This window comes from Mytilus edulis, chromosome 8 (genome assembly GCF_963676685.1).
Source record: "Mytilus edulis chromosome 8, xbMytEdul2.2, whole genome shotgun sequence".
Taxonomy (NCBI): domain Eukaryota; kingdom Metazoa; phylum Mollusca; class Bivalvia; order Mytilida; family Mytilidae; genus Mytilus; species Mytilus edulis.
In genome coordinates, this window is record NC_092351.1 from 62,445,081 (window position 1) to 62,459,020 (window position 13,940).

Genomic DNA, 13,940 nt, shown 5'->3' on the forward strand with positions numbered 1-13,940 from the left:
GTTTTTTTTATCAATAATATTCATGATATCAATAGAAGAAGTAGTAGATATGTTCCCTTGTCCAAGTATATTGTCATTTATACCAAGGGGATAAGCTGTTTGAAGTCGTTTACTCCAAGACAGTTCGATAATTTTACGGGAATCTTTAAATTGTTTATGCGACTGCCCTTGTTGTTTCTGGACCGTTTCGATAGTTCAGCTAAAAGGGAAATCACTCTTAACTCCAAATTATATATATGAACTGAATTGAAAAAAAACATACAGGACTCACAAATGCCAAAGGCTTCCGACTTTAGACAGGTACACAATGCGGCGGGGTTAAACATGTTTTGTGAGATTTCAATCCTCCTCAATAATAGAATACACAAATACAAAACAATATATACGCACAAATAAGTCCGAGTCCGATGCCGGAATAGGTAACAGAAGAAACTAAGCAAAGTAATAATAAAAAATAAAATTAAAAAGAAGTACTAGCAGTTAATGACATTCTTGCTATAATTGAACTGATTGAAGTTTATGTCTCTAACATATACAAATCAGACGGTACAGCCCTTACAGTAGCAACTATTTCGGGAATATTGCTGATAAATGTTTCCTTTGTCGATTTCACTTAGAGTAATCACATGCAAGCAAAATGCGTACAGTTGTATACATATAGGCTTTAGGTCACTACAGATAAGATTACTGATAGTTTATCGCCGGAGTCCAAAGCTCACACATCAAAAGGTATATATCTTGCACTTTTTATTTTCTCTGTAGCTTTTCCTTATATCTGGATTAGTCTGTGCTGCAACTTCAGAACCTGTTGTGTGTCCAGATTCCTCGCAATGGAGTTTGAGAACCAGAGCATTTTGCAATTCTACACATCCGTCATTGAACTGCCTATATGAGGAGACGACTTCAACATTTGTACAGTTCTGTACGACGAGACCAGATTTCCAAAGACCTGGTTAGTGATTGGTTTGTTCCAACTAACATTGAAACTCAATGTGATATTGGGGCTAAGTACGAAAGTAACCTATTTGTTGTTGTGTTCATTCTCCCCTTCTTTGGTAATGTTAATAGATTTCACGTGGCTTTTCTCCTTAGAATTTTATTTCACATTTTGTCACGAGAGACATATAAAGCATGAACTTAGCTCATTGTTAAAAGTAATACGGTGTCAAATCAATCGTTCTTATATCTTAGATGCACATCCACATTTTTTGTAAACAATATAATTTTGACTCATTAATCAAGTGAATGATAACTTTCTTAACTTTGAAAAAAATAAAATGATATACTCCTTGGTGATTTTGAAAGTCACCAAGGAGTAAAACTGACATAACATTGAACATGTTGAACATTTACAAGTCCTATAACTTTTCTTATTTTTTATATAGATCACACATACACCTGTAAAAGAGCATTTCTATATTTCACATAATTTCCTTAAGAACAGATATACTTTGCAATTAATTGAACACGTAAAATTAAGCGCATTTATTTTTCTGATATGAACTCAGTATTTGAATTAGAAATTTGAACTTGTAGAACAGAACAGATTTGAAGGATTAGGGACTTCAATAAATTGAATATTGTTCGAATTTTCTCAGATAGAAAAAAAGTTTGGTAGTCTGTAGTTTTCTGTGTCGTGACTTGTGTGCTATTGTTTCTCTGTTTGTCGTTTTCTTTTTTAGCCATGGCGTTGTTAGTTTATTTTTGAGCTATGAATTTGAATGTCCCTCTTATATGTTTCGTCCCTTTTAAATCATCTACACTAAAACCCACATTTGATCTATGATTCAAAGTTTAGCATACACGTCTTGAAGTAATCCAATCGTGTTTTTGTTCTGTGTACTAAGCTTTTGATTTTGTGATGTGAGCGTTGTGAATTTATATCAATAAGAAATTGGTAGTTTCCGTCATCTGTCTTCGATTCTTATGTCTCACATACATTGACATTGTCTGTATAACCATGATAACTTTAATTAATTAATATTAATTGTGTCAAATCGTTATTATTACATCGATTAATGTATTTACTTGTATTTTTTTTGAAGTAGTATATTAAATGTACCTTTTGAAGTAGTATATTAAATGTACTTTCTATGTATCGTAATCTTCTCAAATTTCACTTTTTTTATTATAGGCTACAAATTTATCATAAGAGGCAACATAGATGGAATTGTGTGTGAAAAAAATAGATTTCAACCCATCAAATTCTGGACAAATGGCAGTAGCGACTGCATCCTTGAAAAGACGCGCTGTGATGAACATGGGCAAGTCATTCATGTTGAGAGTGATTCTACGTCAGACAGGACATGCAGATGTGATTATACTAAAGGGTTTGCGTTTGTATCACAGAGACAAAATTGCTTCTGTGATCCTTCGCTTGAAGATTGTTCCTGTTTCCTGAAACCATGCAGCAAGTTTCAAGTGATGACACCTGGTAAAATTTTATTTTCTCCAAATTCTATTTGATTAATTTTAAGTTAGCAAATTAGCTATGTATTGGCTGTTTGTCTTAAAGTATGATAATGTTAGTGCCGCCAAATAAAGTTTCAATTTTATTATATACGTCTAAACAGTAGAAAATGTTTTGTTTATGACAAATATTCTCGATCGAGTAACACCTGTTTGTCGTCGTCCCATATTTAGCCAAACATCATGAACAATGTTAGATCTTCTAGTTTGCAGACATGTTGAAGCAGAGTCTTTATCTTGGGCTAGTACGTTAAAAAAACACTTTAACATACATTTAACTTGCCGTTTGTTTTTGTTAAAATATTCATTGGAAATAAATTCAGCATTCAAATTAAAATGAAGGGGTAGGAAGAAGTCTTTATCTCGAATTCCCGATAAAATGAATTATACAAATTAGAAATTCCTGTGACATGCTGTGCTGACATCCTTATTAGTTTACTGTTTCGCGTCCGAAAACTTTTCGGATTTTAAAGAATTCTTGATGACTTTACACTGTTACAGTCATCAGACAATAAATCAACCCTTTTGTTTAAAAGCATGAATACAAATGTTTTAATCTGGTTCTTTAAGTTATAACATTAACGGTACCAATTTTCCTGCACCAGATGCGCATTTCGACAACCCATGTCTCTTATCTGACGATAAACCAAAAAATCAAGTCTTATCCATCTGATGAGAGAAGCATACTTCAACTGATTTTTACAGTTTGTTATTTTAATGCTGTACTGTTACACCACTGTCCCATGTTATGGTATGGGGTTTGCTCATTGTTGAAGGCCGTAATGTGACCTATAGTTGTTAAAGTTGTGTGTCATTTGGTCTCTTGTGGAGAGTTGTCTCATTGGCAATTATACCACATCCTATTTATTTTTAGTATGTTACTTTTTTAACAGAAAACACGTCTATATCCTTTTTGTTTTGTATTCTAGATTACAACTGCATTAATGCTAAGGATTGGACTGGTCTTTTCAAGTGTCCTGTAATTACGAAAACAATGTAAGTGGAAGTATATCAGGGTAGCTTATTGGATTTAGTCTTTGATATCAATATATATATATATTATATAAAGAATATAAAAGGGCCCCGTTTTTGAGTGCACGTTTATAACAACACTAGTGGTTGTCATGTATATACAAAAACACCGTTTAACCTAAATAAAATCGAAATGCTCTATATTATTCAATAAGACAACAATAAAATTGAGAATGGAAATCGGAAATATGCATAAAAGAAAACAATGCGACCAAATAGCATATAACAACCGAAAGCAACCAAAGGGTCTACAACCTTTGACAATTGTAACAACGGTTTAAAAGCACAAAATTTAGCAACATAATCCTTTCAAAAACCAAAGTTGAAATCGTGTATTTTTGGAAGGATCAGCATTTCCTGATTCACGTGTGACATCCATGGTATTCATATTGTAAAACACCACCTTTCCATGATGAGGCATACCAATTTCAAAAGAAACATCGTTTGAAAAATATAATAACAAAACACAATACAGGAATATAACGTTTTGATTAGGAGGACGAAATTGACAATACAAATACATTGATAATGATATCGTTTCAGTCCTGTGCTGTATCAATCGCCCAAATATAACTTATCTTTTTTTTTAATGCATGATGTTAAGGACAACAAGTGCAACAACAAGATGTCCAACAACAACACCAGGTAAATTTACTTTAAGATCCATTTTGTCACATCATCTTATGGTCAATTTTATTTGGCAATCGCCAATGGCAGTCAGCAGGGTTAAAGAACATCAGTTGTTCGACCTGTTAGTCAAATGCGTTTTGTTTAAATATACTTTTTCACTTTTTTGGTCTTTTGAAAATGTTGTTTGTACTGTATTTGTTTATCTACAACGAAATTTGTTTTACATGCACACGTGTATAAATTGCGGATTTTATCCAACGCAATCATGACGATGTTATTTTTACAAATCAGCTAAATTATCTATAGTAAAAGATCCTACACATTCATGTAAGATACAGTCACAGAAATAATAATGTTTATAAGTACGTCTGAACCAGTGACAATTCTACAACAGATTTATCCATCGGATCACCAGCAGTGATGGTGATACATGGCTGTGAACATTCTGTATATACAACTCGTCTAAACATCAACCCGACAATGTTAGATCTGTAAATTTGCTATCGCAATTTGTTTTGTCCTTCCCTCGCCGGGATTCGAACCCATGCTACTGAGATATCGTGACACCAACTCGCCTGCACTGTAACCGGCGCGCTAGACCACATGACCACCTGGGCTTCATAAAAAGTGAAGTTTTCGGTGGCCAGGTGTTACCTTTCCAGGTCAGTTTTAATCTAGCGTCGTACTACAGTACATGATAGATAAGGCATGAAGATGTTATTTTGACAGATCAGCTAAATTATCTATAGTAAAAGATCCTACACATTAATGTAAGATACAGTCATAGAAATAATAATGTTTATAAGTACGTCTGAACCAGTGACAACTCTACAACAGATTTATCCATCGAATCATTAGTAGTGATGGTGATTCATGGCTGTGTACATTCTGTATATACAAATCGTCTAAACATCAACCTAACAATGTTAAATATATAAATATAGCATAAAATTGTACTTATTTTCTCATTTAGAAAACTAGAAGACATAAGTGTTGTTTGTCTTATAAATATTTAAAAGTAAGAGTGTTGAGAACAGTGACCAATTAAATGAGTACAGAATTATATTTCATTTTAAACTAACAGTTTCTTTGTTGTATCTTTGTTGTATATTTATGGTTTTTAAATTCTCTGTATAGTATGCCACGTGTTTTAAAACAAAAACGTCGAACTTCCTTTTGAATGATTTTGAAAATTTTCAAGTGGTCATAAATATGTTAAAACAATAAAAAAAAGACTATGTTACATTCTTTGGGTGAATAAATATGACTCTATCTATACTATCTTTTATCTTACCTTATATAGATTTATAGGGATATGATTAGTGAATCGACTACACGTGGTGACTATATATGTTTCATGTAGGGTGTCCTAAAAATACACGGTTAGCTACCATATAGGGTTAGCAACCATATGGGGTTAGTAAGGAGTTACATACCTTTCAAAACAAAAATGACATCTGAAAGGTTTTAACAGACGATGAAACTGATAATAAACGATTGAAATACATTCAAAAACAAATTTAAAGCTTACAAATGTTACATTGTTTTCATTTGTTTCTGTATAGACAAATAGAAGTAGATTCTTAAACATGTTCAAAGTAAGAATTGAAGTCTTTCAAATCACTTTAATAGGCCGCTAGTCTAAATACCACATGTGAAGATAGTCGGTAAGATAAATTCATTAAACGGTGTGCTAGTGACCTAATACGATATATCTATATAGGGTTAGTAAATTCTCCGCGCAGATATTGAACACTTTTTTTATATTTCGAAAATATCCATGTACTTGTTCAAATTCCATATGATCTGAAATTACAGAATATAACACGTGCCGCCCTCAATTTTGTATTCAGAATAGAATAGAACAACAGCACGTTGATAGTGTATGAAAAAAAAGAAGAATGGGGGATTCATTCACAAACCGTCTGAATCATTTTTATGTTTTAAGATATGAACCGGTCTCCATTAATGTCGATGGTTGTCAAAAAGTTCAATGCTCTAACAGTTACGGTATTAATTGTGACAAGTAAGTATTTATAAATATAATTAGAACATAAAAAATAAAAAAAAGCAGAAGAAACAGTAACATTTCAAAAAATATATATATAAACAGTCACTAGAACACTTTACAAGACAAAAATAAAAATGAAAAAAAAAAACCAAACATAACAGCCCTTATCCATATTATATGTCGACCTCACACAACTGTCGTGTTACTCTTGCCAAGATCTTACCCAGGTACAAAAACGCCCAATTATGGAAATGGCTATGACAAATGGAACATGTGCCCGGTAATCAATGACACTAATATTACTTAACGATCAACCAAATCAGTGGTGGAAAGATAATTACGAACTTTGTGTTCAATAGTTTTTTTGAATATACAAACCAAAACAAAAAAACCGAGGGACTCCAATCGAGTTAAAAATCAAGTTCATCGGCTGAGTTAATGTCTTAAACTTTGCTTGTATCTTCAGCCACACCAAACCGATAAAAGTTTAAAAAAAAATAAATAGGAAAATATGATAAAATTGGTAATTATACAGACCAGACACTGATGCTGATGTTTTAATATCTAAAACGCTAAAACAAGCCTCTTTTGATTTGATACAGCCAAATCGACTTGGTTGATTAATTCATGGATAATGACCGTTTAACATGTAAAGTAACTTCGCATACATACATGTAGTTCCTAGATTATTCCTGCTATTTTTGGAAACCACAAAAACACACGCATAACATAGCAAATGACACATGGTAGACCCTGGTCTATTATTCGAAGACAGCTTAGTAGTAAATGAATACCATATTATTGTGAAAAATATCTTTACAGGGCTGTCGTTATTTTCTGTATTTATGTATTCTAGGATAGCTTAAGTTGTTCTTGGTTCATTATGAAGTGAAAATAGATCAGGTTTTTATTTTTATTTTTACATTAAATTATCTGCTTTTTTGGATCACTTTTTATATCAATTCTGATTTTGAAACATACCTTGATTTTTCAGCTGTTATGCTCATAATTGTATCTACGACATGTGGTACAAATATAAAGAAATGTTGCAGTAAGTGCATTAATTATATGCTAAGAAACATTTTATACAAACATAAACAAATATGACAATGAAAATAAGAAGATGTGGTATGACTGCAAATGAGACAACTTTCCACCAGAAACCCAATAATGTTGAAGTTGACAACTTTTAAAAATAGGTAAGACTTTCAGCAATGATCAACACCCATACTTTATAGTAAACGATAAAAGGCCCCGAAATGACATTAAATTTTTTTTTTTTAACAATTGTACATAAATATATCAAAGCATAAACAGAGTTATGATATAAAATAAGTAAAATGTAGTTTAAAAACAGAATGTGTATTTCTTTGGCATGAAACACTACATAAGGATATTAAAAAACCATGAGTAAATCAAGAACTTTCAGATAGTGTAAACCAGAATATGAACTTACACTTAACTATGGGCTATGAGGAGCAAAGACCACTATTTTCCAAAGTAAAACTTAGGCTGAATGATCATCACAGGAATTAAGAAAGGCGTACATTTGTAGGTATCTGAATTTAGAAATAAAACATAGAAAAAGCAACGTATGTAAGGAAACAGTAGAAGAGGAAAGACATCTTTGTTGGAATGTTCTGTTTCTGAAAATTGACGAAAGCCATCAGAGGATTTAGAAATGATCTGAATTATAAATATAGAATTATTGTTCGATCATCTCCAGAAAGTAAAGTTATATGATAAATAATTAATGTTTTTTAAAACATGTATCAAATATGATATCTTCACCGGGGCTTTGATGGTCGAATGGTTAAAGTAGTCGAACTAGCGTATCGCTAGTTTGTCAAGACTGGGGTTGTGAGTTAGTTCGAACCTTGTACATGGCAGGTGCACTCGACTTATTACTTAATAGATCAGGAGTGTCGGCTTTCTCAAAGGTCGGTGGTTATGTTCTCTTTAGAAAACCCGGCTTCCTACGACAATAAAAACTAACCTTCACGAAAAAGAACCATATTACTGACATTTGTATTAAACATCAATCAATCAATCATGATATCTGAACTTACAAACAATCGAAATTCATTAAAAGCCACAATCATACTTGACCACAATCGCACCACGTCCATTGCTTTCTTACATTAACTCAGATCGACGCGGCTACAACGATCCAGCTACGATTATACCGCGTTCTTACAACAACAAAGAGCTTTTATATATTTTCTGTGAAAATTACAATGAGCATGAAGCTCGTAGAACAAACGTAGTCAGGTCCTAAGAAAAGGACGGCATGGGCGTAATAGAATCGTGAACAGCGTGGTGTAAACGTGGTTTAGTCATAGTGGAAGCATAGTTATGGCGCGATAAGAACATGACAGTCGTAGTGAAGTCGTAATAACGTCGCTGTGAGATCGTAACGCAGTATCTCCAAAAAGAATCACGCTTTCGCTATGCTCTTGCTAATATGGTATAGCGACCTTTGCGATCTCACCATACCTAACTGCGCTCCCACTACGCTTTTACTACGACCTGATTTCTCCACGACCGCACCACGATTGTTTTGAACAAGTTCCAGGTTGGCTACTCTCATCAAGATCTTTAAGACCTCACACGATCGTGGCCTAGTGTGACTGCGGTATTACATCTGACATTTAATAAAGGTTTAGGTTCTGTCTTTGCCTACACCATATCATTACATATATATCAAAAATGTACATTCAATTTAATGCTGTCATGTCATTGTATGATTCATCTTCTATATAACGTTAATGCGACACTATTGTCTTTAGATTTACTACTGTCTAGTTTGTGTACTATGTTATAGGTAATTGCATTGTAATTATTCTGCTCTCCTCATTGGTAAATACAACCATTTGTATCTTGATATTAAATAGAATGGTTAATTATACCGTCAGGAAAGATGATATAATATGCCATATTGCGATATTGTCTATCTCAATCAACCTACATGTCGGCCACGTCATTGGTATTCAAATATTAAACTATAAAATCAGGACCTCAAGAGTGTGGTAACGAACAAAAATATATAGGTCGATTGCACAGACATATTACCAAAAGATGTTTTTCACACAACATTTGATTAAATTCAATTTTATGACTTGAAAAAGCAAGGAGAAAAACGCCGACGACAGACACGTAACAGATTAGCTTACATTTCATATTAATAAGATAAACAGATTGAAAAACATTTATTATGAACTACAAGTTCAGACAAATCGTAATTTTACGAACAGTAATATACGATACATAAACACAAGCACCATTACTTTATAAAAACACAAATAATTTATTATCAGACTTTGACAAACAATATTAAAAAAAAAAAAAAAAAACACGATCTGAAATTTAACATTTATAATATGATGCATTAGGCAACACTGATTCTGAAGGTTAGTGAGTTTGTCTCATTTCTATCCTGAAGACATCGACAAATTAAAAACTCACATTTGGTTAAAATTTGTATATCTGTTCTTTTTTGTACACAGGAAATTTAAATATGACAGAAAAAGAATTGGATGAAAGATACGAACGAATAAAGAAAGATGAATTAAAAGGTGAATAACTCAGTTAGGAATACTTCGATTGTTCGAGGTTTCTCCATACCTTTCTTTCTGTTTAGTTTAATTTTTTCTAGTAAGATTTGAGGAACTGATATTTATTATAGGGTATGCAAAATCCTTCAACTAAAGTGACATTGGCCGAAATGTTGATGGTAATAATCATGCATTTCTAAAACATCAAGTTCTCTTCAGTTTATGTAGGGAAGGTTATCATAATTGCATTGTAATTATTCTGCTCTCCTCATTGGTAAATACAACTATTTGTATCTTGATATATAGAAGGGTTAATTATACCGTCAGGAAAGATGATATAATATGCCATAATGCGATAGTGTCTATCTCAATCAACCTACATGTCGGCCACGTCATTGGTATTCAAATATTAAACAATAAAATCAGGACCTCAAGAGTGTGGTACTGCAGTCTGGCCGAATAAAAATATTGGATCGATTGCACACACATATTACCAAAAAGAGGCTTTTCACACAACATTTGATTAAATTCAATTTTATTACAAAAAACCACGATCTGAAATTTAACTTAATGAACATATGGTTGCAATTTGTATGTTTGTTCTTTTTTGTCCACAGGGAATTTAAATATGACAGAAACAGAATTGGATGAAAGATCCGAATTAATGAGGAAAGAAAACATAAAAGGTAAAAAATTCAGTTTGGGTTACTGCGATTGTTTGTCATGCTCTCCATACCTTTCTTTCTGTTTAATCTTTTAAATTTTTCCAGTACGATTTGAGGACCTGCTATCTATTATAGGAAATGCCAAATCCTTCATTTAAATTGACATTGGCCGAAATGTTGATGGTTATAATCATGCATTTCTAAAACATCAAGTTCTCTTTATACAAGTTTATGTAGGGAAGGTTATCATCATATGTTTGCTGTTATACATATTTTTCTACAATGCACAATTGGGAGTGATCTTATGTGCTCTGGTAGAGAATGCAGATCACGCTCCACATGTGACAATCGTTGTGTTGCTCATGTTAGCTGGTAAAAACCTGGTAATAAGTCTAGTTCGGTACTATGTTCGTCACATTCGGACGTTATTGCTGTAACATTTGAAGCATATATGCTATCATCTGTTAGACAGATATTCAATAACGGTCACCCAACTCATCACGACGTCTGTAAAATTTAAAATTTCATCGCTTGGAAATCTTGGATTTATAGTTTGCTTGTGGGCAGGAACCCTCATATTTATATTTTTTCCTATTTATATCTTACAAATACTTTCATATTAAAGTCTGCAGTAACCACAAACCACTTTATTCATCACTACTGCATGAAAATTCACCAGATTTGGTTTGAGTATCATTGTAGCTTATCTTGAATAAATTATGTCAATTAGTTCTATAAAGAAAAACGATGCAAATGGTGGCTTCGTATAGGTCTTCATAAAAAAAAAGTGTAAAAGATAATAAACACATAATCAATTTGATTATATATACTGATATTGTCAACAGGTTGTGATATCAATTTTTAAATTTTAGAGATTACATAAAAATAAGGAGATGTTGTATGAAATGACTAATGTAAACAATTCAAATTAGAAAGTAAACGGTCTTATGCTATTGTTTCAGAAAAAGGGAGAAGGTTTGGATCCATTAAAACGTTTAATCCCGCTGCAAATGTTTGCACCTGTCCTAAGTCAGGAATCTGATGTACAGTAGTTGTCGTTTGTTTATGTAATATATACGTGTTTCTCGTTTCTCGTTTTGTTTATATAGATTAGACCGTTGGTTTTCCCGTTTGAATGGTTTCACACTAGTACTTTTGGGGCCCTTTATAGCTTGTTGTTCGGTGTGAGCTAAGGCTTCGTGTTGAAGGCCGTACTTTAACCTATAATGGTTTACTTTTTAAATTGTTATTTGTATGGAGAGTTGTCTCATTGGCACTCACACCACATCTTCCTATATCTATTAATTATACAAAAAAACAAATATGACAGACATTAACCATCGAAAACCACTGTACTACATGTCAATAAAGCATATGTCGGGGTTAAACATGTAAGCACTTGACCTAGAACAGTTGTGCACAACATAAAACATAATGCCAATTTCTTGCGTACACATTTCACTCAAGGTGTAAAACTCAGAAATTTGTTGAAAAATATCTTACAAGGTCCGAATTATAATGCAAAAAAAAAAAAAAAAGAATTGGCTGTACTTCTTTATTTTGTCTATTGTTGAAGATTGAATAATGCCCTCTAGGTGTCGTTTGGTGTTCTTTGTCGTTAGGTTGTTTTCTCCTTGACATACCCCCACATGTATTTTATTTATTAAAATGAATAGGAATGACACACTACTATGTCGATCGATTCGATTAGTCCGGCCGATCGGTGAAAAAATTGCTCAAATAATGAGGAAAGCACCAATTTTTGCATGATGGTACATTTTTGTGTACTGAGCAGTATTAGCTATGGACCCACCTTCAAAATTTAATATGGCGGCTTATTTCAAGATTGCTGGCATAAGTTCTAAAATATTTTCCAGTATTGCACAAACCACAGTGGGTTTGATGCTGGAAGCACAAAAATCAACATATTTGAATGACTTGGTTATTATTTTCAAAATGGCCGCCATGAAAAATAAGCAAATATTCATTATTGAGAATTGACCTGAATATATGGCATTTTATTGATGTATATTGTCATTTAGTATCTGTCACAGTTCTGTCCTTTTTGATTTTGGCTTGCTTGTCATTTCATACACAAAATAGTCGCTTTCCTAAAAAGCTGCAGAAGTAGCTTTCATTAAAAGCTGCACTATTTGTTGTCTTGGGTCTCACAAAAACAAAATATCTGTGATTTGGGATTTATCTGCCTTAAGATATTATTCAGTGCCTATCTTATTTCTTGGGTCGCAATATTTTGCAACTTGAAATATTATACTCTGAATGTAGAATCATTTAAACACATATTAGTGAAATGGCAGGAATTGAGGACAACAAGGACAAGAACATTGAAATGGCAGAAACTGAATCACTTGGGGACATGGAGAAACCCACAACTGAAGACGCTTTGACAGAGGAAAGCTAAAAAATTACTATTTAACAATTGTACCAAGAATTTTTAGCAGATAGAAAATCTAATGCTCAAAGAACAGCTAAGATTTTCCGCAATATAAAACAGAGCAAAGCGCGAATTGATAAAATATGTGTTGGTCTCATTACGATTCAAGCTGAACAGAAAGAGGCAATGCATATTAATAACGAACAGATGGAAGCAATATCTCAGCAACGTCAGCAGTCTAAAGACAGGATATACCAGAAGGCTAGTGGTAATTGTGGTAATTGCTTGGCGGAATTGATGGTCAGAACAATAAGATATTCAATGCTGTGGTGAGACGGGTGGACAAAATGACAACAACTGAGGAAGGAGACACAGTTCAATTCAAAAGTGCATTTGAACAGCAGGGTACCTTCCTACAACTGGCATCTGTTGTAAATGAATTAGTGGACAATCGAAATAAAGGAGTTAAAATTCCTGCAATTGACACATCATCTTAGCCAAAATTTGACCTTAGCCAGTACAACTCAAGTTTACCAAAAGTACACAACAAATCCGTGCCTTGGGTCTTTCCCCTATTGTACCGCACCAACTCTGTTGAAGGTGTCTTCACATTTTAATCAAAAGTCCTATGTCAGGGCCCTTGGACCTACATGAGACAATTCAAATTATACAACAACAATCTCCATTTAAGAACATACTATAAACCTCTAGTTCTAATCAAGGATAGCAGCAAAAGGCTTATGTGTCTTCTTACGCACATTTGCCATCTACTATGAGTCAATAATATTTGGTTCAGAGCAGCACACCTTTACAGAAACAATTGGCTGTAAGTGGATTTTATCAAGTTTCTCCAATGCTAAATGCAGTACCTACTTACGGTATCATCCCCGCCGAGTCAATGGCAAATCCCACATATATCACTCCAATTATGACAACCTCGTCAGCTCCTGGAGCTCTAACATGCTTCCCATAACAGCAAGCCGACTCCACTGACCGATCCAGGAAAGGGCAGAGGAAACCAAAAGAGTGTGGCAACAGCTCTTCTTCATCAGAAAGATCTCCTGAGCAATACAATCGCGGTATATCGCCAAATAGATATACACCCAATCTTAATGCCTATCGATCAGCAACACCCCCACTAAGCTAGAGATAATATAGTTCCTAAAGACAACGGTTAGCATCTC

General features: G+C 33.4%; 1 protein-coding gene across 1 annotated transcript; it reads left to right on the plus strand.

Annotated features, from left to right (window-relative positions):
- The first annotated feature begins 273 nt into the window (after positions 1-273).
- LOC139486651 (uncharacterized) lies at positions 274-13,729 on the plus strand. Its single transcript, XM_071271576.1, has 11 exons — positions 274-300; positions 763-952; positions 2,135-2,434; positions 3,399-3,465; positions 4,106-4,146; positions 6,080-6,157; positions 7,137-7,193; positions 9,649-9,717; positions 10,314-10,382; positions 12,824-13,056; positions 13,553-13,729. Exons 1-11 carry the CDS (start codon positions 274-276, stop codon positions 13,727-13,729), a joined length of 1,308 nt encoding a protein of 435 aa, XP_071127677.1.
- The last annotated feature ends 211 nt before the right edge of the window (positions 13,730-13,940 follow it).